The sequence below is a fragment of the Pholcus phalangioides genome, unplaced genomic scaffold, assembly GCF_987345545.1.
Source record: "Pholcus phalangioides strain wild (caught in Gottingen) unplaced genomic scaffold, Ppha-v1.0 ptg000007l_1, whole genome shotgun sequence".
NCBI lineage: Eukaryota > Metazoa > Arthropoda > Arachnida > Araneae > Pholcidae > Pholcus > Pholcus phalangioides.
Window position 1 is genome coordinate 28,039,369 of NW_028301600.1, and position 25,719 is coordinate 28,065,087.

At 33.6% G+C, this 25,719-nt stretch overlaps 1 protein-coding gene across 4 annotated transcripts in view; it reads left to right on the top strand.

The window, feature by feature from the left end:
* Positions 1–23,231, top strand: part of DIP2 (disco-interacting protein 2) — a 234,904-nt gene extending 211,673 nt beyond the window's left edge. For all 4 annotated transcript variants that reach the window (XM_089232966.1, XM_089232964.1, XM_089232962.1 and 1 more), the window contains exons 33-38: positions 1,282–1,358; positions 2,098–2,268; positions 7,332–7,526; positions 16,106–16,280; positions 20,145–20,268; positions 22,004–23,231. In XM_089232966.1, coding sequence (XP_089089092.1) covers positions 1,282–1,358; positions 2,098–2,268; positions 7,332–7,526; positions 16,106–16,280; positions 20,145–20,268; positions 22,004–22,256 — 995 coding nt within the window. In that variant the 3' untranslated portion in view covers positions 22,257–23,231. The remainder of the gene's footprint in view (positions 1–1,281; positions 1,359–2,097; positions 2,269–7,331; positions 7,527–16,105; positions 16,281–20,144; positions 20,269–22,003) is intronic.
* The last annotated feature ends 2,488 nt before the right edge of the window (positions 23,232–25,719 follow it).

A 25,719-nucleotide genomic window follows, 5' to 3' on the forward strand; every position in this document is an offset into this window, starting at 1 on the left:
CACTCTGGTTGATTTAGACCACAGTTTTCCAAACTTTTATGTTCCATTGCCCCCTTCATCAGAAGTTTTTTCTCTCATCACTCCCAACTCAAATAAGCCCATAGAATCCAATGTTATAACCTCAACTTCTATCGCTCCCTGGACTATTCCATTGCCCACTTTGGGAAACACTGATTTAGACCAATGGGCGATAGTTGGTGTCTTGCCTCTAAATACTGGCAGCTTACTTTTTTTCAATGGACCAAGTGGTTACACAAAAATTTGAAGTGCACCACACATAATGTTTGCTTATACACATTTTGGAGAACACAGATTCTATTTAAGAATTAAATGCAGCCAAGGAATACGATACAAGCAATATGAAATCATTGACTATCAAGTTATAATCAATATAATCATAAAATTTCGATTTGTAAAAATTATATTAGTCTCAAGATTAAAAATAATTTGAGATAACAAGCATTCAAGTTATACAAGTTCAACTGTACATCAAAGTACCTTGGTATATTTTGCTCAATCTCATGTTTTCACAACCATGATTATCATTGTAAATCATTTAGCAATATAGAACGTAGACAGAAATTTAATATGAAAATGCAGTAGAAGTTATTTTAATTAGGCAGAATGCCTGCCGGAGACAAGGCTGTTGAACAAGGAGGATTGAAACCTGGATACAATTAATTATGTGTTGTATAATGGAATATTACATTATACAAATATTACATCATACTATTCGAAGACTAGGCACATAAACTACAATGAAATACTGAGAGATAAGGTTTTCGAGATCCAATGGGGGTATCATTAATTAATGTATTTACATCCTGCACTAACATAATATGATCACTAACTCATCAAATAAAGAATTGCATTTTTTAAGGCAGCATAAGAAGATGCAGTTGTAGGAAAATGCTGGTTAAGAGAAGTTCTACTGTATTTTGTGTATTTTTGCAATTCATTTAAAAATCAAGAGAATGAACATGCTCATAGCTGCTCGTGAAAGACTCAATAGTACTTAGCTACCATGTGAAAAATCACTTGTTTATTAGTTTCTGTCCACCATCTTGCTCTCTAAATCTTGTTTTTGTTGTAATTGTACTCCATACTTTTTCACTCTATCCATACTCTTTTCTTCATACTTCTAAGTTTTATATATTTGTCATACTGAAAGTGGAAATTAAAATTTTGGCAGGAAAATTCTTGATTATTGTATGTATGTCATACACTTGTTTTTTGTGTTAGAGAAATTGTGAAGTAATTTGCATTCAATGTTTATTACAGTTCGTGATACTTTCTGTTCATATGGTGTAATGGAGCTGTGTACCAAAGGGTTAGGCTCATCAATAAACCAGTTGAAGGTATCTGTTTTTTTTAGGGGGGTATTCAGGTGTTTCAATGAAATCATCAGAAGGGAAGAAATTATTTTAAAATCTTGGACACATATATTGTAAAAAACAACTCTAATTATATCTTGAAATTCAGGTTTGTACTATAGTGCTGTATTACATAAGTTGCAGAATTATGTATCGAGCAAAGGTCTTCGAGCCAACTTTAAAAGCACACTAAAAAAATTATGATAAATAAATTTCTTGGGAAAAAAATCTCAGTTCAACAACTGACAAGATAAGATCTTTCTGCTTGGATTTTGAATATATTATCAGTATATCTTAAGAAAATAATCTCAAAATATTTTTAAAAGCCTTACTGAATCACTACTGCGAGGAGGTAATATTTTTGAATGTGTTATTATTTTCTGATATAATAATTATAAAATAAAATAAAATCAGTTGGATCTTCAGCTTCAATAATATGTCATGTAGGGATATAGATATCAAAATATGGGATTTGAAATTGCTTAATAGATTTATCAAATATGTGTGGATGTAGCTGATAAGAAGGCAATATATAGATTACTCTTAATGGGCATTATAGTAAATGTTATCTCAGTTATAATTTTTGATTTGGATATTTTATATATTATTGAAATCAATTTTTTTAATCTATTTTTGATGCATAACTATTTTTTTAATATTTTTAAACTTACAAATCAGTTATGAAGAGTACCAGAGTGCTAAAAATAAAGTTTTTTTCTTCCAGCAACGAGGGATCAATTTGAGTTGTGTTCGTACATGTGTTGTGGCAGCTGAAGAAAGACCTAGAGTTGGATTGACAACTTCATTTTCCAAGTTATTTTCTGGTTTAGGTTTATCACCAAGAGCTGTTAGCACTAGTTTTGGATGTCGTGTGAATGTGGCAATTTGTTTACAAGTATGTGCTCTCATTTTTGAAATATTATATCATTCTATCCACAATAAAGCTTAGAATTGTGTAAATTATTTTGATAGTACAGTCAAACCTCGCTATAGTGAACCCCAGGTATAGTGAACTCTGTTATAATGAACTTTTTCAGTGGTCCCAACTGAACACCTATTTAACTAATGTTATTTTAAACGCTTATAGTGAACTGAAATATCCCTTCAGCAAATTTTTTTTTCCAGTTTTTTTTTAAGGTAGGCTTACACATATTGGGATCCCGAAAGACAGCATTCCTTGACTACCGTGTCAAACCCCACTCCTTGACCCTCCCTGCCATTTCTAGGAATCATTCACTGGTCCACTACCTGATAAACAGCATTCCTCTTTCCCCACCCTCCCTGCCGTTTCTAGGGGAATCCAGAATTCATTGGCCCACTACAACAGTAAAGCCACTTGAAAGTTCTCTTAATGCAGATTTGCTACAACAGTTTTTCTCAACCGCTGTGCCATGAGTGGTCCACCATTTCATTTTTACCCATTGATTCTATATTAGTTGTGCGTATGACCAGGCTTTCCACTCACAAAAAAAAAAATAAACCATGCCGTGGACTTCCACAGGTTGAGAACCACTGCATTACAAGAACCCACTCTTTTCAAGCCACCCCTTGAAAAATCAGAATAGTGGAACAGACCTAGTGACATCTGATGTCTCCCTTCGTTCTATCTCCTGCTGCTGTCTTCATATACATATGACCGCTTCTGACTAAACAGACATTATGCCATCTTAGCAATACCTTAAAAAAATTGGTAAGAATGGCGAATTCCATAAAGAGAAAAGCATTTCAATTGATGGTAAAGTAAAAATAATCAAACGTATTAAAGATGGAGCTAATCAATCGACAATATGCAAGGAATTTTCCTTATAGAAATCTACAGTTTTCAACTTTTGGAAAAATCGCAGCGTGATCATCACTGCTTACCCATGCAACAATTTGCAACTGCTTTTGACATGCAGGTCTTTCCAAGAATGTATTGGAGCAAGGAAGAGACAGTATTGCGGATGACAAAAATTAAAACCAACCAATCGCTATATGGTTGGAGAAGCTTGGTGTAAATCTTTTTCCTAGAGATGAAATTGAACACTTTGAATCTTGTGATAATAAGGTGTGTACTTCAAATATTCCACCGATGATGACATTGTATCCAAAGTAAAGCAAAAGAATGATGCTGATGAAGAAGATTCCTTACCCTCAGAAGAAGAAAGTGAAATGTCAGCACCTTCAATCTCTGAAATGAAAGCAGCTGCAAACATTCTCAATACTTTTTTCCTATGGAAAAATGTGTGGACAAAAAACTTTTGACTCTTTCCTAATCATCGATAAGGAGATTGATAACTTTACATAAAATTGAAATGTATTCGATCAAAAATAATAAATTTTTTCCATAGGATATAAAAATTTAAGTAAGCAATACTACTTCAAAATTCTTCCTTTCTAATGTTTCATTAATTGTCTATTTAAGTGATTAATAATTTATTTGTAAATTGTGTGTTATCACAGGGAATTTTTCCAACAAAACCGCCATCAAATGCTAAGAAATATCAATGTTTCAACTAATTTGGATATATTGAACCTTGGGTTACAGTGAACATTTTATTGGGTCCAAAGACAGTTCGATATAAAGGGGTTCGACTGTATAAAATTTTGACAAAGAAATCCATGAGTTTTTTTTTGTGCAATATTTTTTTTAACTTCCTTAAACCAATATTTCAGCTATGCATGTAGCTGCTGTTTGCTCGTGTGGGTATCACAATAGATTTGCATCCTGAGGTCCTGGGTTTGACCCTTCACAGGCGACACAGTAGTGGTGGGATGAAGTTGGTTTTCTGTGGTTCCCCAAACTTCGAGGTACAAATGTGAGCTCGTGCCCTCTTTAACCCTTTGAAGTGCGCGACATGGAAATATGAAAAATATATAAAAATAACTTGATGTACCGATGCATATGTGTGTACATATTACATTTTTCAAAAAATTGAAAAAAAAATTTGTATTTTTATTTATATACGAGGTGGGATACCATTTGTCCCACCGCGCACTTAGCGCTTATCAGCGCGGTGAAAATGCTTGGCAGGGAAAGCATTACTAAGGCACATTTACAATAGTGCTTATTTCATTTTATTAGCCAGGAAAAGATTAGAATAGTTAAAGGATGTCATAATATGGAGAAATACTTCTAAATTGTATTTTAAATGTTGATGGAAGACAAAGTCTCAAATAATGACGTGTTAAGTACAAAATTCTATAGCAATCTCTTTGACAAATGACTCAATAAGGGTCGCACTTTATAGTTTGTCAAAGTTGGGGTCACCTTTCTTTAGCTGAACCAAATTATTGTTCAGGTGTAGGTGGACCAACATCCAGGTGAATCTTTTCACTGGCATTAGTTTGCTTATGAAACTATTGGCTAGAATTGGATTTGTTGACCAGTAGTCTCTGTAGATAGGGAGTTTTTTTATGCCCATAGCTAAATTTATGGCTAAAAAGCATAGAAACTCGTCTTTAGAACTGGATCAAACCTCTTTCCTTCCTGGGTTACATAAAGATTTGTTTGGAAAATGATATGCTCAATCAGGGCTGATGAAAACAAAAAAAAAAAAATCGCAATAGGAGATTGTTCTTTCAGGTCCAAAATCTCATCACTTGGCCCAGTCCTTTCTCTGAATTCTGGAACAGTGTTCTGTTTTGGGGTTTTACTCAAGTTATTATATCTATTGTTGATGGTCCTGGAGTCGATGTTTCATCAACAATAGATTCTTCTACGATAGTCAATTCTTCATCCCCAATACGCGAAATTCTTCCCATTCTTGCACTTCATCATTATCAAGTTCAATTGAGGATTCTGGATCCAATGGTATTTCTTCAATCAAAGCAAGAGCTTCAGCAGCTGTTAGTCCTTTTTGAGGCATTTTGAATTTTCTTCTACTTTATAGAGGGGACCATTCTCTGTACTAAAGAAGACACACAAATAAAAAAAAAATTTCCAGACGCAACAGTATCATGTTACAAAACACGCATTCCAAAGAGATTTCCCAAGGGTGAGGAAATTGGTGCTGCCCTCTGTAGGGGGGATGCTGTAGACGCGCGGTGGGACTACATGTATCCCACCCTTTTTCTTCAGCAAATACGTTCTGAAAAAAATCTTGTGGATTCAAAAATTACTTGCAAGACAAAATTCATAATACTATACATTGAATTTGTATCATTTCACCCAGTTGGTGATGCAAAATTTGGTAAAAATCTGCAATCACTTTTTTTATAGTGTCAGCAAAAATATTTGACGAAAAAGAACTATCATTAGTAATATGAAAAAAAGATTGTGGACAACTAGAACCATCTTCTGATAACTTTTGGAATTATAAACTACATTTTAAATCGATTTGCAGCAAAAAATTCCTATTTTTCGTGGAGTTATGAATTTTTTAAAAAGGTGGGATAAAGGGGTTCCCACCGCCCTTCAAAGGGTTAAAAAAGAAATCTAGTCACGGCATGTAACAGACATTACAACATTTAGATCATGAGAAAGCACATCATTGCCAGTTTCATCTTTAAACTTACATAAATGCACAGTTAGGTTTCACAATAATTAATTCTGACACAAACCTCTTATTTGAGGTAAAATGATAGTAAAGCCTATGTAGAGATAGACCAGGGCTGTGTGTGGTATGCATTCTGTTCCAAGAAAGTATAGCCATTGTGCTAAACAAGTTGGGTTCTGCTAATCACTACCTGTGAGCCTCTTGGTGCATGAGAGGCCATAGATGACCTTGCACAGCAATTACTATGAATTTTGTCCAACTCATAGGGAGCCTCAGTGCATTCCTTGGTCCAGAGGCTCACAATGTTAAAAACAGCCTGTTTTTGTATGCTGGATAAAATCCACTTCTCACGCCAGTCTGTGTTCCTGCAATCAGTAAAATTCTGGTGAATTTTTTCTTCTCAAAACTGATCCCCTTAATATAAGAACTAACTTTTGACCAAAATTACTTGGCTTATATACAAACATATATGTCAATTACAGCATACATGCTCAACCTATGACTTGTAAATCGGCGATCTCCAGACTATGTATGAATACTCTGCAACTATAAATATAGTGCTATATATACTATACTATGCTACAGATAACAAACTGTCAAAATTCTCTGAACATCAGTGGTAGACTACCAATCGATTGCCATCTTGTCTATGCTAAAACTTATATGTATGATGTTTTATTGTATTTAATTTTTAAAATTCATTTATGAAAAGCACCTAAGATAACCCAAAACTTGGTTAATTTGTGTCCTACTGTACAACTTCAAAATTTATTCTACTGATGTTATTTATTTTCGCTTTCAAATCAAAGCCATAATTGTTTGAGATAAAACCACCATCATCCTTCAATTTGTGTATCAATGCGATTTTTGGATTTCATTTGCACACAGTCATAGATAAGTAAAATTTTCCTTAACACTCTGTTTTTAGGAAAAAGCAGATGTCTGGGTATTAGCACAAAATTTCAGAGTTCCCCCCCCCCCACCCCATCAAACTCAAACATTATTGTTAAAAAAAACACACACAGCTACCTTTGCCACAAGATGACTAAAATAAATAAAAAAAATGTTGTCTTGGTTAATATAAAAATAAAATGCAAATTATAGAGTAAAAACTGCTAAAAGTTCAATCCTTAATAATTATTAAGGAATGAAAAAATTTTCTGAGCAACATTATTTTCTTTTTCATCAACTAAAAAAGCAACATGATTACCGAAAGTTAAGTGGATATTTATCATTTATTTATAATTAATTAAATATAAATAAACCAGTTATTAATTATTGTCTAAAATTATATTATATAGACTTATTTATAATTAACATTTTGTGTTGTATCGATTATATTGATTTCTCTACTTGCAACTTAATGTTAGAACTTCATTATTTCTATTTTTGAGTAAAGAATTCTCGAGTGTTTTTTGACATCTGCAGATATTTTATGAATAAATACTTACCTTTTTTTTTTTTTTTAATTTTATTTCAGGGTGCATCTAGTCCTGATCCAACTGCAGTTTATGTAGATATGCGTGCTCTTCGCAATGACAGAGTCACCCTAGTTGAGAGAGGAGCCCCACATAGTTTGTGTTTAATGGAATCTGGAAAGCTACTTCCTGGAGTTAAAGTTGTAATTGCTAATCCAGAAACCAAAGGCCAATGTGGAGATTCTCATCTGGGTGAAGTATGTCCATTTTAGGAGATGTTATACATTATTTTTAATAGGAGATCAACAAGAGCAATAAAAATTTAATGAAAAGTAATACAATAAAACCCCTTTTAATGGCCACCCCTCTTTCACTGGATTTTTTTTTTGTCCTGCTGGTGTCTGCAAAGGAAGGGCTTTTACTGTAAAAAGAAGAAAAAACAACTACTTGAGTAAGATATTGTTTTGCGTTAGTTGCAAGAGCTGAAGTACTTGCCATAGCTACACTAACAAAAACCCTAATTGCTGAAAGGCATTATAACTTCATTTTAATCCAAATCCAATTTCATCATCTCCTACAGCCGAGCAGCTTTGTTGGCTTCAAACAACTACTTCAAGTTTCAGCTGTGTGTCAACTATTGCCCTGAACTGTGAAACAACTCAGTAGTACTTCACAACAATATCAATAGTCTTTGGGTTCCTGTATATGTCAACTTTCATGGAAATGAACTTGCTGATCAAATAGGCAGAGGCAGCAAATTTGAAGCTGTATGAACATGAACCTTTCTATCCTGTTTCCATAACAACCATTGAATATGTCAAACAGTGGATAGAAAATATGAATTATCAGTAATGTGTGTGGAATTTTTGAGTCCTGACTGCAAACAAGCTAAACTAGTGTTGGAAACCCAACCAAATAAAATCAAAAATGTATTTGACTGAATTACATGATGAGAGGTTTTAAAAGTTTGGTTATACAAATTTTAGAAACCTTTTAGATGAAAACCTTAAAAAGTTATTTAAAATTAGATAAATTTTCAGAAATTGGTTCAAAGCATAAAACTCAAAGTTGATTCACAAAGGAAGCTATTCTTATACAATCACCTTCATTCTAAGAAGATACAGAACTGTTGTTTTTTTCAATGTGCATACACTTAAATTCTGTATTACTCACATGTCCTTGCAAGTTGTGCAATTCAGTTATGTCAGTTTCATTTTTTGGCTTTTAAACTTTAATATTGTGGGCTACAAACTTTAATAATCCCTGTCTTCTTGACGGGAAGAGATGGGGGAACAGAGAATATTCTCTCAAATGACTACTATTATAAATTACCAGAGAATATTCTTATCGTAAAATAATAAGAATCATTCTCTAGTTATTTATAGACATTATTTATTATAATGCATGTTATTACAAATATTCTTGAGAATAATCTCAGGAAAAGGACTACTATTATAAATAACTGAAGAATATTCTCATCGAGGAGAATATCCTCTGGAAGGACTATTATAAATAACTTGAGAATAATTCTTATTATTTTCAATAACAATATTCCCCAATAAATATAAATCAATCAAAAATATTTCTTTTTCATAGCCAGTTTTGGCTGAGGTTTACTGAGGTTATACAAATCATCATTGGCCATATTAACCCAGCAAAACATCTACACAACTGTGGCTATACCCTCTTGGAACCTGAGCCAAAACCTGTTATTAAAAAAAAATAATTTTTTTTTGATTTATTTGTGTTTATTGTATGTCAAAATGCCCTTTAAAAAGAAGAGAAATGATTAATTAGGGTCGATATCTTTACTAGGATCATTTGAGTTGAGTACACATATATGTACCTCATGTCTTAACTTGAAAAAAAGATCATTAAAATCATTCAAAATAAAGCTACACATATATGTACTGGAGTGAAAAAGTTATAGGTTCGATCATCTGCCCTGTGTGTGGAGATGAAACTCCATTTCACCATGTAGAATGATGCCCTGAATTCTCTATCCAAAGAACCTGTTATTTTGGTGATCGTAATTGATATATTAAAGCCAGCATTTACAATTCAGTAAATTTATCAAATTATATTAAGCACATGAATCCATGGTGAGTATCAACCTCTGCTCAGATTCAAACTCTTGTGTCATTTCTCAATAACTATATGTTGAGTTTCTGGCCATATCTTTAGAAGCTCTCCTCTTGGTCTTTTTCGATAAGAGCAGACCCCTCACACACTTTTGCTGACATCATTTTGCAGATATTACGTACTGTTCTTATTACAGATCTCCATATTCAATGGTATTAGATACCATACTTCCTGTGCCATTCTGAAAACACTTAGAGAATCCATAAAAAAGGGTGCCTCTTTACATTTTCATGAATTGTAAATTGTTGATCTTCTATGTGGTTTCAGAGTAATTGGCGATGTTATTTAAGCTCTTTTATGTGATGCCAACCTTTTTCTAACCCATTCTAATATCAAGGTTAGTGTCCCAAAAAATTCTGATTAAATTTGAATTTGTTGAAAAAAAATTTTTTTTTTGAACTCAAAGATGTCCATCACCTCTTTGTGAATTTATTTTATGGGGTTTATAAACTTGTGAATATCTGGTGTGGGCTACTGGAGAACAAATTTAAATCAGAAGATAAGTATTCATCTCAACCAAGGGTTCTTTTTTATACATAAAAAAATGCCCGCTGTGTAATGTGTATTACTATCTTTAAATATTTTTTACCATTTTGAAAATTTTTGTGGCAAACTTTTTCGTGCCACTGAGTGGCCACTCCTGATTGGGGGAAGAATTTTCCCTGTAATCCAAGAGTAAACCAGAAGTGAAAATCAGATCAACAGAGATATTATACATCTAAATAGGGTTTTCGAGTGAAATTCCTTTCTGCCCATTCTCTGAAATTTTGGAGGGTTTACAGAATTTCCAAAAAATTGTTCAGGAAAATTGCTTTTTAACTTTTTTAACCAACAATGCAAAATTTAAAAAAAATGCTTGCAGTTCTGTCTGAAAACTTTTTAAACTCTTCTTTAGACCTTTTTCTTTTCCTCTGATAACCAAGGTCATTTAGTTTCTTTCCAAGAATACACATATTCTACAGTAATTTCATTTTGAATGGGACGAGGCAGCTTCCAAGGTTTGTAGAATATACAGCTTCAGTCCTAATGTGTTAACTCTATAATAATATATTCCACTTCCTTTTGTAAATACCCTCTCCTCCCAAATGGAAACATTTTCACCATCAAGGATCAATGGAAAAGAAGCAGATCCAAAGTATTCTTCGTAATGGTAGACAATACTGTGTTGTCCAGCAATGGCTCACATATAATCATTGAAAAGGGTTGATAGCTGTCTGTGTTTCAGCATAGATTATCACCAGTCCGCCCTGAAATATTCTCTGTTTTACAATAAAAAAAAAAGACAACGCATAATAAAGGTGCAGCAGCACTAAAAATGCTTTGCTATATATGGAACAAGTTGAAGCCATGCTGTTAACATTATGCATCTGAAATGACTTGAAACAAGAAAAAATTGTTTCTTCAAGTTATAATAAAAAAAATCCATCCATATATAGTTATTCATGAGAGTAGATTGTAAGTCCCTTTTTTCATTGTTTTTGTTAGTCTTTTTTTAAGTAAACTAATATTCGAGTGTTTTTCACTTTTTTTTTCAGATAATTTGAGCTTTCTGTAATCCGAGGAGGTCTTGGTCCTATTCGCCTTGGATTACCGAAACACCATAATGCATATGTATCATGCACTAGAGTTATTATGGATAGAGAGATTTTCAAAGATCACCAATTTAATTAAAATTATCTCACAAAAGCTGAACTCAGTCACTTATAGCAAAAAAACATTTATTACAGAGGTATTAGATGAATGTGCAACACTATTTAAATAAGGGGTTCTCACACAAACTTTTTTCTCCCGTGGCACCCCTTCCTCTAATCAATGCTTATCCATGGCTCCCCATAACAAAAGTCTAACAAAGAATCACTTTGAATAAAATCTGTCAGGACTGCTGCTCCACGGTGCCCCTGACAAAGGTTGGCGGTGCACCAGGGTGCCACGGCACACAGTTTGAGAACCCTGACTTAACTGATTAGTAATTCAAGCCTTAGGCAATAAAGAGGCTAATATTGTTGTAAGGGATTCAAGTTCCTATCCCAATAATCTGGAAGAAAATAAATACTTCAAAATGAAATAAAATTTTTATAGGTTAGGGTAGGCATGAACTCCCTTTCCCCATGATGGTAAGGCTGACAGGGGTTAAAAACAGGGGTTCAAATTGACTCTCATCAGTTTTTGTGTTTTTTACACTATGAAATTCACCGGGGGGGGGGGGGGGCAAGTATAATTTGAACAGGGTTCCCACCAAAAATCCCAGCCCAGAGACTCCGCCAAAGTACTAGAGCAATTGGACAAGTATCTGGATTCTTTCATTAGACAGCTTCACTGTTAATTAATATTCACTTAATTACACCCCCTCCCCCAACAAAAGAGAATATGCTACTTTACCACATGCAAACTCTGGTCATATCACCACACTACAAAAGAGAATAGAACTATCCTGGATTTTTTTAATTTAAAGTTTTTGCACTATGAATTTACTAAAAAATTAAGATCAAGTCTGGTCAAATATTTCAACTTAATTTACTTCCATCTCTGACTGGTGCTCATCATGGCAAATGCCTATTAATATCTCAGAACAGTTTCCATGGAAGTTTCCTGTAAAATATTTCTTTTGCATTTTTGTACGCCATTAATGACTCAAACATGTCAATTACATCTGCCAAAAATGCCTCAATAAACTTTTTTCCTTCACCACAACCTTAAACATTTCACTCGCCAATAATACTGTACTACTACATTCAAAAAGTTCAGAGACTTATATTATGGAACAATGAATACAAATAGAACCTGTTTATTTAGTGTTTCCTTCAAAGTAACTACCCTGTGAAGTTATGCATTTTTTTGCTATTGTTCATAAAAAGATGCAAATGTAGATTGCAAGCCTGTGCTTTCACCACAACCTTAAACATTTCACTCATGATGTCCAACTCCTCTGTTAACAAACTTGCATTTCTTCTGTACTCTCCTATTCAGCAGAAATATTTGACCCCTTCATCTCCAGTAATGTCGAAAAACTCAAATCAATCCAAAATAATAAATCCATCCACTTAATACTTTTGACAGCTGATCCTCTTTTGTTTCTATTTCTGAACTTGAATGCGAACTTAATCTCTATCCTCTCTCTACTCCAATTTATTTCTAGACTAACCATGCTATTTAAGATTCTCCATGGCATCTAAACTTTGATACCTGTGGAATTCTAGCCTTGATCGTTCTAAAAAGTTAAAACTTATCTTTGCTTCTGCTTTTTTTTCAAATATAGAGCTTCTCTTATACCATAGTTGACTAGAACAAACTCCTCTCCATTTTTGGTAATTCTTCCATAATTACTGAATTTTTGTGTTATGTTAAACAATAAATATGTCACATTCAATCCCATTTTCTTGTATAGGCCTCTTCGGCCAATAATACTGTACTACTACATTTAAAAAGTTCAGAGACTTATGAACAATGAATACAAATAGAACCTGTTTATTTGGTGTTTCCTTCAAAGTAACTACCCTGTGCAGTTATGCATTTTTTTTACTATTGTTCATAAAAAGATGCAAATGTAGATTGCAAGCCTGTGCCTTTGTCACTGGTTGCTGCACTTCTTCGTATTCTGTGAATCATTGCCCCTTAACACTAGGACAGCGGAGTGGGTCAATTTGACCCAAATCAAACTTCCTTTTCATTTATCTCAAAAACTTACAGGCAGATGTTAAACAAATTTTGTGACTTTTCATGATATCATATGAACATTAATTCACGAAAATTTTGTTATCTTCCCATTTCGTGTTACAGAGCTATAAGCACTTATACCTAGAACCGCGGTTTGGGTCATTTTGACCCAACGGACTATTCTATAGGAAAAAAGGGGTGTATAATTTTCTTGGAAGTGGTTACCCTTTCTAAAAAGTATTTGTAAATGAAGATAGTGAAGAATAAAGGTCTTTCAAGGTCAAGGCTAATTCATTGTCAGAGCAGATTATCTTTTTTCAATGGAGGAATGGCAAGTAGAGCTATATATATTTTTTTCCTTTGTAAACTTGAATACCTGGAATTCTGATGAGACTCGATAAAGATTTTAAAGATTTTGGGGGAGTAAAAGTTTAACTCTAGAAAAAACGTGTAGTTGAAATTTCTGTAGGCAAATGATGTCACAGGAAACTCTTTCTTACACCAAATGCGTCTTGAATGGATTTCCAAACCTTAGGAAGTATCAGCGTCCAATGAATCTCTCTCTTTCAGAGCACATAGTGATGCAACTGATCAAGTCATTTGAGAACAAGGGCAGAAATGCCTCAACCGAAACTTTTTTTTCACTAAACTGAAGCCGGCTCAAATGCTAAAATCCAAAAAATACGAGCTTAGTAGAGACAGTGAGATGAAATCGAACAGCAATATTATCTGATGCAATAAAGATAGTGATCTACAGTTGTATAGAACAATGATGCCACAATTACAATTTATCAAGGAAAGAACGATATAAGTTTTTCATTACTCAGCATGCTTCATCTGGCAGTCGATATTGGCAGTAGTAGCTCTAAAAAGCTTCCACACACACAGAAACTATTTCACACTACAATTCAGCAAAGTGTAACGATCGTAGTTGTAGTGATCAAATGCCCAGAAAATATTCGGTGAAGGTGGCATTACAGACGTTTTCTACAGCATCCTGGACCTCACTATAAAAATATTCCTGTATTTTGTATAGAGCAGTACAGAAGGCCAGAATTAGTTTTTGGAAAGCAGTTCCCTGTAAAATCTTATTGAAAAACTGTGTTCATTATACGTGTTGCCCTTGCGCAAAAGGAAACGTTCGTGCGCTCTTGATCATGTAACTGTTCATGAGCGATCAAAATAATAATAGTAATAAATAGAAATAAATGATCTGATGTGTCAGGTAACATAAAAATGTGGAAACAAAACTGTTAATTTTTGATGTGCAACTTCAACATGCGATGAATGTGCAAGAATAATAAAAAAAATTTGCTCAACTGCTCATCATAAATTCCACTTATCAGTAAGAAATCAATTCTTATTTGACAGAATCGTATTGTAGACTTTCTCATATTCAATTTGACACGCTTATTTTACATCTTTGTCCTATTATAAGATTACTGAAAAATTTTTTTGGACTGAATCTTATTTTTACTGAATTACATCATTTTTTAGCTAATTTTGAAGCCCATTATATATTCATAAACAAATATAATTTTCCATTATGAATACACAATTAAACAACATTGAATAAAAGTAAGGAAAGTTTTTTCGCTATGAAATACTGTTTTTTCACAGTTTGGGTCAATTTGACCCAGTCTTGGTTCTAGGTATACTGAAAGTGACGCGGTTCTAGTGTTAAACAAATTCTTTATCCGAGGAAAAAAGTCCCTTGGGGGAGGAGGAGATCGGGGGGAATAAGTGGGTTGTGGAAGCATTGGGATATGATGCTTTGACATATTATCTGACTCCACAAAGGATTTATGAGTACTTAAATGTCTGCATGATTCAGTGAGATGCAAGCGGCCAGATCTTTCGAATGCCAAGTCATGGGTGCTCCATCATAATAATGTGCTGGCTCACAGGTCCCTCCTGGTGTCAGATTACTTGCCAAAACATCACATTCTGATATTTCCACAACTAGCTTATTCCCCTGATTTCTCCCCATATAACTTTTTCCTTGGATAAAGGATTTGCTTAAGGGCCAACGATTCTCAGGTTATGAAGAAGTGCAGTGTGCAGCAGAAGCACTGGAGGATGTGACAAAAAAGGTTTTGCAATCCACATTTACATCTTTGTATGAACATTGGCAAAAATACATAATTTCACTGGGTAGTTGCTTTGAAGGAAACACCAAATAAACTGTTCTATGTTCTATCTGTATTCATTCTTCCTTAATAAAATAAGTCTCGGAACTTTTTGAATGTAATAGTATAAATGAATAAAATGACAACCAGTGGAGATGGAAGCAACTGGTCAGAAACAATGACTAAGCAGAAGCAAGATCTATGCAAAGGTGACTGACAGCTTGAATGTAATTTTTATGAGATCTATAATAGATAAAGGCGATAGTAACTTACATTATGTTGAAGGTTGGAAACTTTAATACAAGTACAAACATTTGATGTATGATTTACTCTGCAACTATCTTCAATGCTCAGAAGACAAAACACATAACTAACAAAAAAGATACCGGTTTGATCAGATTTAAAAAAAATGTGTTAATGCAGATTAATATTCAGTTGTACATAACTTGGATTTTTTGTTTTAAGGCTAAAAAATCCTCAGCTCACTTAAATCAAAATAACATACTTGTATGATTGAATCAGCAGTGTGTTAAAAATGTTTTTAGCTTCAAATCGGACGTGACTGGTTTAGATTTTAATATTTACAAATAGAGCATCATAAAATGGCACTCCCTTCCCAATAGACTGTTCAGCAAAGCAGTGATTTAATATAACATCACCGAATTATATATATATATACAGTCAAACCCAGGTGTAATGCCACCATTTGTCTCACAGATTACTGGCACTATAGCATGTTTGGTATTATATCAAATCACAAATTAACGTGTGTAATCCCTATATGTGGAAGATTTGTTTATTGAAAATTTTTGGTGCTAAGCAGGGTTGGTGCAAAATCAGGGGACGGGGCTACAATGGAGTTTGACTGTATATACGCTCCATTTAATTATTTTCTTTTTCTTCTTTTGCAGATATGGGTGCAATCCTCTCATAATGCCAGTGGTTATTTTACTATTTATGGCGATGAATCATTACATAATGATCATTTCAATGTGCATTTAATAACTGGGGATTCATCTCAAACATATGCTCGCACTGGGTACTTGGGATTTCTAAGAAGAACTGAATCTGTGCAAGCAGATGGAGGCAAGTTCTTTTAGTCTTTCTTGGAATTTTTATTTACTGACTTAAAATTTTTGCATAAGTAGGTATAGAAAAAATTATGTTGCAGACTATTTTTTTTCTTTTAAACCTGGCATAAAACCTATATTTTCTTGCATGGAGATGCTACTCTTTGGCACAGGTGTATTCTAACATAAACTTTTGAATAAATTTATTCAATAACGTTTTAAAATACAGGGCATCCATAATTAAAAGACCCTATTTTAAAGTGGCCTACAGAAAAAACCAGTCATCAGAAAAGTGTAAAATTTTGTGGAGGGCTTCATGAAGTGATGGGAATTTGTTTCAGGGAAAAAAAATTTAATTGCACATGGCAACATCAGAGGGCGTTTCACTTTGAATACCTGTAGGAAACATGTAAATTTATGTGATGTCACGCAGCAGCTATTACAAAACCTAGAAACATTCACAGAAATCTTGTTTCTCAATGTGTTTGCTGCTCACAATGATGATAAGTTTGCGAGATTGTGCTTTCTTATTCAAATTGTTTTACTAAAACAGCAATTCCGCAGTAACTGCTCTATGGAAATATCAGACTTGAAAAGGTCCAATGAATGTTAAAAACCTTCAGAGTATGATAATGAAATTTGATACCACAGGATCGTTGGCTGTTCGTCCTGGAAGAGGTAGAAAACATGTTTCTATAGACGCAGTACAGGAGGTTTCGCTTCAGGTGGAAGAGAACAGAGCTTCAAATTCTCATCGTAGCGCTAGTGTCAGAAGTGTAGCACAGGCATAGAATAGGTCACATTCAACTGTCCATAAGATCATGCTGAATATCCTCCGATATTATCCGTACAAAACTTTCACTTGTGCAGCAGTTGCTTCCACATTATTATGACGTTTGACTCTGGTTTTCACTGCCGTTTCTAGCTCGTGTTGAGGTAGATTCAGAATGGCCTTGGAATACCTTCTGGACAGACGAAGCACATTTTCACTTGGGTGGTGCAGTCAATACTCAACTGCCGAATTTGGGAACCAGAAAATCTGCACACTATCTTAGAGATTCTGTTGCATTCCCCAAAAGTGACGATATGGTATGGATTTACTGCATCACTTATTCTCAGTCCCTACTTCTATGAGGAGTTATGTTCTACAGGTCCAGTGACATGTTCGATCACCGGGAAGCAATATGCATTGCTTTGACAAAGAACGAAATTGTTCCTGCTCTGCAAGCATGTCACTACCTTGCAGACACAATCTTCATGCAAGACGTAACTCCTCCACACATTACAGTGTGTGTTAAGATTGTTCTTAAAACACATTTTACAGAAGAATGTGTCATCAGTTGGCACTTCCCTAATCTATGGCTTTCCTGATACCCAGCTTCTCTGATCCCCAAATCCATTAATCCATGCGATTTTTGGCTTTTGGGGCATTTGAAATGTCTGGTAAGTCATGACAATGCAAGAACTTTACCTGACCTTAAAGGCAGCATTTCACACCACGTGCTGAATATTTCCCTGCACACACTTTGGCCAGTTGTGGAACATGCCATCTTGCGATTTCACATGGTATCTGAAAATGATGGCCATCATGTGGAACATGTTTTGTTGCAGTAACAATTGTAAAAGTGTTTAACAATTATTAAAATTGTAAACGTTTGCCTAAATGTGTCATTTCTTAATAAAACGCCCACTGGTGGCAAAACGCACAACTAATTTTTTCCCCTGAAACAAATTCCCAATCACCTCACACACTTTCCTGTGATGTTACATCCTTTATCAAAGTGTCTCAAAGACATAGTTAATTTTTTTACAAGGGAGCAATATCAGTGTTCTTTAAAGTATTATATTTCTTGGCCTATCTGTCACAGCACTTTTGAAACATAATTTTAAAGTCATGCAGATGCAGTGTATGTTAATTTTTATTTCAAAACACACATAGTCCTCACGGAATTGACTATGAAAATTATAATATAACATTCGAATATCAATCAATTATATAGCATTGCAGCTGTTTGAGATTGGTTATGAACATTAGCAAGCATTTTTCCAATAAATATTGGTTTTTAAAAAATAAGAAAACATTGCTTATACATGAAAGTTAAATTTCATTCTAGATAGGTACAGTGGTACTAAAATGCAACAAATTTTTATTTATCTTGCTGTTATCCTTGCCTGCTTTGTCGTCCAAATATGTGTTCCTAAATGTTTTCCATAAAGGCGTGACAGTGGATTTTTCCAAATATGTGTTCCTAAATGTTTTCCATAAAGGCGTGACAGTGGATTTTGAAATAGTGAAAAAATTCAAATATTTTTATAGGTTTTAAATGTCACTGATGACATTGCCATTTGATTTTTTCAAGTTTTGTTCACTGTAACAATGAATGTGTAGTGAATTCTGTTGACATGACCTTTGAGCGCATGCTTCACAATAAGTATGCACAAAATTTAATTCCACATACTTCAAGTATTGTGATCTGTTTGGGCTCATTTAATAGGGAAGTTATTTTATCACTACCTTCTATATATTTATACACTAAACTATTCATATATGTGAGATTTCTTCATACATTGAGAGCGTTAAAGAAGTTACAAACCATGGTAAAGGGATAAATGTATCTGAAATGCATAATTTGGGAACTACGGCAACCAAAATAAACATTCCAAAAGGTCATAATTGAGGTCTGTGAACCATTGTTGCAATATTTTTCAACCATTTCCTTAGTTCCGACAAACTTTTAAATAGCATATTGTTCGAGTAGGGTTCCGTTTGGTACATGTACAAAATTTGGCAGAGATCGGTCAAAAATTGTAGATTTGTGTTAAGAACATAGACATATACAGAAACCTTCATACCTCCATATAACAATACTCTGGAAAGAGGGATTATCATTGTATCCAGAGCCAGCAGTTTAATATTAGAGTAAGACATTTCTAAATAAGACTTGAATCTTGTAGAGGTATTTATCATTATATTGAGTATCATTGTAGCAAGATTTCACTGTATATCCCTTTCAGACCCAAGCATACTTTTTTTCGAATTTCCAAGTTCAAACATGTAATCTCAATAATAGTTCAAACATGTTTGTCGTACAAAAACAACATTTAGTCCTGACATGCATGTTGATGTTTTGAGCTTTTTAAATAAAGAAATAATTCATCTCATACAATTTTTTTTTAGCTAAGACGATGCAGGGTATTTTTTTATTCACATACAATTTTTCTTCCAGAATTTTATGTTAACCTTTAGGCACCTTCTCCTGGAAACCATCTTGAAAAAACAGCAAGTTCAACTTCAAGTGCTTCCTGATGATGGATGCCCTCAAAGTTCATATTCATCATGTTTTTAATTCAAAACTTACACAATCCTTTAAATCTAGGCTTAACTCACTGAGGTTAAAAAAAATATATCTACAGTGAGAAAAAGTAACCCTTGCATTTGTGCCTACAGGGTCTGAAAGGGATATAAATTTTCTTATTCACGAGCCGGCATTTGTGAATCATTAATGTTAGTTAGGTTGTGATGAGAATAAAAATGCATTCTTCTTTTTCCTCAAAGATTATTGTCTTTATTTCAGTACAGAGTTGCATGTTTTTTGTCAGTTTTCTCACTTGGTTGGTTGGTTGTGCATGATAAATTGGTTGGTCATCCATTGGAGGTTTCCAAGTATTAGAAAAAGTCATGAATGCTGCGGAACTAATTTGCTCTATAAATAATTTTTTTTGTTTTTAAGTAAAACTCGCACTGTGCATTTTGTTGTTGTAGATAAGTCTTTTTAAATAGTTTTAAGCTCTGCCATAAATTTATGGAAACAACCACTTCTTGGATTTCATGTGGGTCATCTTTTTCATGATTGCTCATTTGTTTTTTTTCTCCCTTCAGAACTTCATGATGCTGTATTTGTAGTTGGCTCATTAGATGAGACAATAATGCTACGAGGAATGAGGTATCACCCAATAGACATAGAAAACAGTGTTTTGAGGTGTCATAAAAAAATATCTGAATGGTAATTTATTTTACATCTCATATTTATACTTACCCTTTCATTGGCTACTATTATTTTGTATATTTCATTTTTTTTTGGATAAAAAATTGAAACACTAAGAATGTGTTAACTCTCACTTTAATTTCATAAAATATTAGGTTAAAATATAGCAAGTATATACACACTAAACACAGATTCTAACAGAACAAAAACTTTTTGCCGTGTGAAAACTTCACATTAGCATATGTACAGTCAAACCTCTTGATATCTCAAACTTAGTGAGAACAGAAATAAAATGGAAAAATTGGTGTTGAAATTTAATGTTAAATATTGATAACTAACTATTTTAGATCAATTTGAGATAACAAGACATGCACATAAAGGTAATAGGGGAAAACATTTTTTTTTTCCATAAATGAATTTCCATGCATAGCATTCAAGGCTTCTTTTTTGATAGCCAGCGCATTTAATTTACATTAGATTTCTTCCATTGTTCTGTCCTTAGCGTAAGATTTCAGAATTTCTAGTGTACTAATACCTTTGTAAATTGAAAAGATACTCATGGGAAAGAAGACATTGCCATGATTGGTCATTGTTCAAACTGTAACTCTCAGAAACATTTTTTTGTAACCTCTGAGTTTTCAAGGTGGGGGAGCACTGGGACTTGCAATGGTCCTAGCAGTGGTTAAGAACAAAAGGATCACGATTGTATGAATAATTTCCTCCTAGGATTCAACTTAATGATCACTAGGTGAATCTACACGATTATTTTCAATTTAAGCCCCTTAATGGTCAGGGATGAAATATCTTTTCCCAATGCAAAAAGAATAAATTCATTCCAGCTGTCCCTGTTTTTTACCTCTTTTCTCATCAATACGAAGCTCTATTGTAACCCTATGAATTGAAGTCATTTCCCCCCCTCATTCTTTCTATACTCCTTTCAGTGATTCCCCCCCCCCACATATAATGTATCTTTCTACTATATATATATATATATATATATATAAGAAAGAGAAAACACACAGGGGTGGGTGAGAAAGATAGTGTGAAGGCAAAAGAAAAATCTACTTCACTAATCTTTTTTCTCTTTTTATTTCTGACATGCGAACGGAAACCAGTTTTTTAGATATATTGCTGATATTTGAAATATAGATCATCCAAATTTGTTGCCAAAAGCCTGTACATGAAGGGTTGTTAACCCTTCATGTACAGGCTTTTGACATTTCTTTTTCAAAGAGATGAACACAGAGTACCTGTACATTTGATTTGCATTATGCTGACAAAAGAAATTTACAATTACAGATAGTAAGGGTTTTAGAAAAATTCTTGGAGATAACTATATATGTGGAAAAATTACATTGAATATTGATGCCTAAAGTGCAGATGAAACTTTTTACTATTTTTTAATATAAAAGGTTTCAAATATTGAGGTTCAATTTTATGTAATTTCATTATGTTAGGGCTTTATAATCTAATGATTAAATAATGATTCAGTGGATTAGGTTCTCATGGTGAGGGATTATGTAATTGTCATTCTGTAGTATGCTTCTGAAAAATATTGATAGTAATCCTTGTTTGTCATTTATACCAATTCAATGGATGAATGATAATTTCACATAACTTAACCTATATTGATATTTTTTGAAAAATTTGATTATACACACATTTTCTAACAATTTTTATCATTTATACTTCCAATAACTGATTGTTTTTAATTATGTGGCTGATGATAATTATTAATTTCTTTCATCAACAGTGCGGTTTTCACATGGACTAATCTCCTGGTTATAGTAGTGGAATTAGACGGAAATGAAAACGAAGCTTTGGATCTTGTGCCACTAGTCACAAATGTTGTTCTAGAAGAACACCAGCTGATAGTTGGTGTGGTGGTTGTTGTAGATCCTGGTGTGGTGCCTATTAATTCACGTGGTGAAAAGCAAAGGATGCATCTTAGAGATGGATTTTTAGCTGACCAGTTGGATCCAATTTATGTGGCCTACAATATGTGAATCCATGTAATTTTTAATTTGATGAAAAAAAGAATGGTTATGTAAAATCTTTGATGCAAAATTGGTTGCATCTATGCTCTGTGCATATATACTGTGGGATGCAGTTAGCATAAGTCTGCTTCTAGCTGTGATTTTTTTAGAAAAGGGCATTCCTTTTATTTTTTGCATGGAGATGAAAAGTGTTTATAGTCATCATCAAAAACTAGTTTTTGAACTAGTAATTTTTATCAAAAAAGAATTCCATCTTTTAAAAGTAATGACATTTGGAATGTGATTTAATTGGGGTAAGAATTCACTTTAACAGTTCATTTTTTTTCCTATGTCAAAGCAGTAACTGTGATTTTTCTTACCCGTGAATGTTTTTTTTTCCTGATTTATTTGTTTCATAATACTGTATATTACTTTTACAAAACCAAATGCAGCTATTACACTTCCATGTATGTTTATATATTATATAGAGCTAAAATATATTGAAAAAGATATTTCTCCTTGTCGAGACATGGCACACAAAGACGGTGTTATTTGTCCGAAAAAGGAATATAATTAAAATTACTTGTCGGGGTGATGCAAGTATGAATCAATAGCAAGTTGCCAAATTCCTACATTTTTAATCAGTGTATATATGTATAAAAGAAACATGTTTTTATTATGATATTGTAGAATGTAGATAATTATAATGGTAATGCTGAAAATATCACTATATCATCTTAACAGAATATTGCCTGCATAGATACTCTGAATATCATGTTGATTTGTTCCATAGAGCATTTTCGTTTACCAGAGTCAATACATTTCCAAACAGGAGATGATATCTAGTCTTCTTTTTCTTTTTTTTCTTTTGGTATTGTATTGACTTCATACAAAAGTGCCCATTAGTTGTTTTCAATCTAGCACTATAAAGTCATTGTGCAGTTTCACACTGTAAAAGTCATCTGTCCTGCATTGCCACTGTTTACATTAAAATGTTTTGTATGATTCCTGTGTTATTTTTTGTTTCTCTATATTTATGAGTAAGGGACATCATATATTTTGAAGAGGTTTAAGGGTTGGGCTTTTTTTTATAAAAAAAAATACAATTAAAATATTGATTGATGATCATGATTCTGACTTCATCCTAAAAAACACTGCAGCCTTTTTATCTACCGTATTACTCCCGCATCAGCCAGCATGTTGCCAAACTCGGACACCTAATTTTTTAATGTTGCAATCGGGTCCATGTCTGGAAAAGCAAGGTTTAATAATTTTAATAAAGCAAAATTACTGCAGTTCTTTCAAGGTTTTGGACAACATTTGTATAAAATTTCACCCTACACTTTTTTTTTCCCAAAATGAAATTTTCTCATCTTCATCCTCTTCTTTTTTGACTTTCTCTGACTTTTGACTTTGACTTTTTTTTATTTTCAATGAGTGTCTATATTTGTCATGTCAGGTTCAGTTTGTTCATTGTCGCCTATATTTATATAATCCTCAGCACTGCGATCACGGAAAGCAGCTTGTGTGCAATTTTTTACGTCTTTCATATCATTTGGAAATTTCACCTTTTAATGATTTCCCCCATAGAAAAGCTGGCTTTTCAAATTTTTTTTAAACAATTTCAGGAAACAACTGCCTTACTACAGATGGCTTATTGAAATCATATAACAGTACAGGAATAGTTTTTGCTAATGTAGGGGCGAATGATGTGTAGAACTTGCATTGGCAAACAGAGATTGCGTAAAAAAATTTGGTACAGCACTTCAACATTTTGTGTGATTCCCTTAGTCTACTGGTTTGGGAAACACTTGTAGTGCTTGTGTGAAATTTTCCATTAAGAGCATACAATTTTCCTTTCCATTTCTGCGTTAGACTGGTTCTGTTCAATTCAGGTTTTTTAATGTGCATTTTGGCATTTAAAACACAGGACCAAAGTTTTTCTCAGTTTAAGACAGGTTTCCCCTTGATACAGTTCCTGTTAACCTTTTACCAGCCAAATTAATATTTGAATTGATTTTCTAATTTTTTTTGTTATTTTCTGTCCTGATCCTATAGTTTAGGAACATCAACCATAAAAATACATGAAAAAAATTTTCTTTTATGTTTTCCGGAATTGCCCATGTCCATAGAAACAACATTGAAATCAAAACAAAAAATTAGATTTTATTCTTCCTTAAAAATAGGTGATTTAAAAAAATTAATTAAATTTATGGCATAAGTGCTGAAATGAATGGATTTTGTTTTGTAAATTACATATAAGTTTGGAATCTTGTGCGTTCAGGAAAGAAAAATCAAGCGTTTTCATGTAAGAAAAATGTTTTTTTGCAATTAATAAAACCGATGTTTCCAATTGGGAACATTGGCCGTTAAAAGGTTAAACACAAGTTTTACTGCACCAGGCTATGTTTCAGTTTAACAGCTAGAGTGGGACAGTGGTAAGATGCTTGTCTACCACTATGAAGGTTTCCATCATTTCCGGGAAAGGAACATAAATTACAAGTTCTTTACCCGTCGAGCCTAAGGTGAGCACTGATAGATGACATCTTTATTTCCGACCCTACTTGATCATAGTAAATTGCTATATGACAATATCACCAGAGTTGGTGTTGAGCTAAAGTAGCCCTTATAACTAACAAATGAAAATAATCTACAGAAGTCTGCTGCACCCTTTTTTAAAAAAATGTTATACATAGCCAAATCAACTATGCATAAGTAATTAAAAAAAGTATGGGATGGCCATAAAATCACACTCCCCAAAGGTTGGAGGCGTCTGCAGCTAAAGCTAATGAACGAAATGAAACCAAATTTTATATACTGACTGTGTGGAGGATGAATTCTCCAGAGGAGAATAAGGAGATGAATTCTGCAAAAAGAAAACCACCAATAGTTACAGATAGGGAAATTTTAGCGTTGCTGTCATGTTATGTACTAGGAAATTTGCATATCTAGATAGATTATATGAATTGCCTAATGCGTACATTACAGTAGTGTCACTCATTCCTTTTAAAAAGGAAAGCAAACATTTAGTCAGCAGTTCTTTGACTAACACTTGATTTGTGCTTAATGTGCTCCCTACCTTACCTCAACATGCTTAACTTGTAAAGTTATTCTACACTAGACAGTGTAATGCCATGGCTGCTCCTTGGGAGTTTAGAAGGTTTCATAAACTGCATAAAGGTCCATTATCTGCTGTAGCACGGAGAGCTATGATTAAAAAATTCAAGGAAACTGGATCGCTAAGAATTGGAGCTGGCAGAGGACGAAAAAGTAGTACCAGACTGCACGTACTGAAGTCGCTACTACATTGTGTGATGAGACAGGGATTGGTGGTGATCCAAGCACTCATGCAATAGCTCACCAAATAGATATGTCCTATGCTACTGTATGGAAAATCTTACAGAAAATGCTGCATTTCTATCCGTATAAGATCAGTTGTGGGCAAGCATTGAAAGCCGATTATAATAAGCGCCTTACCTACATGTTAACTTTT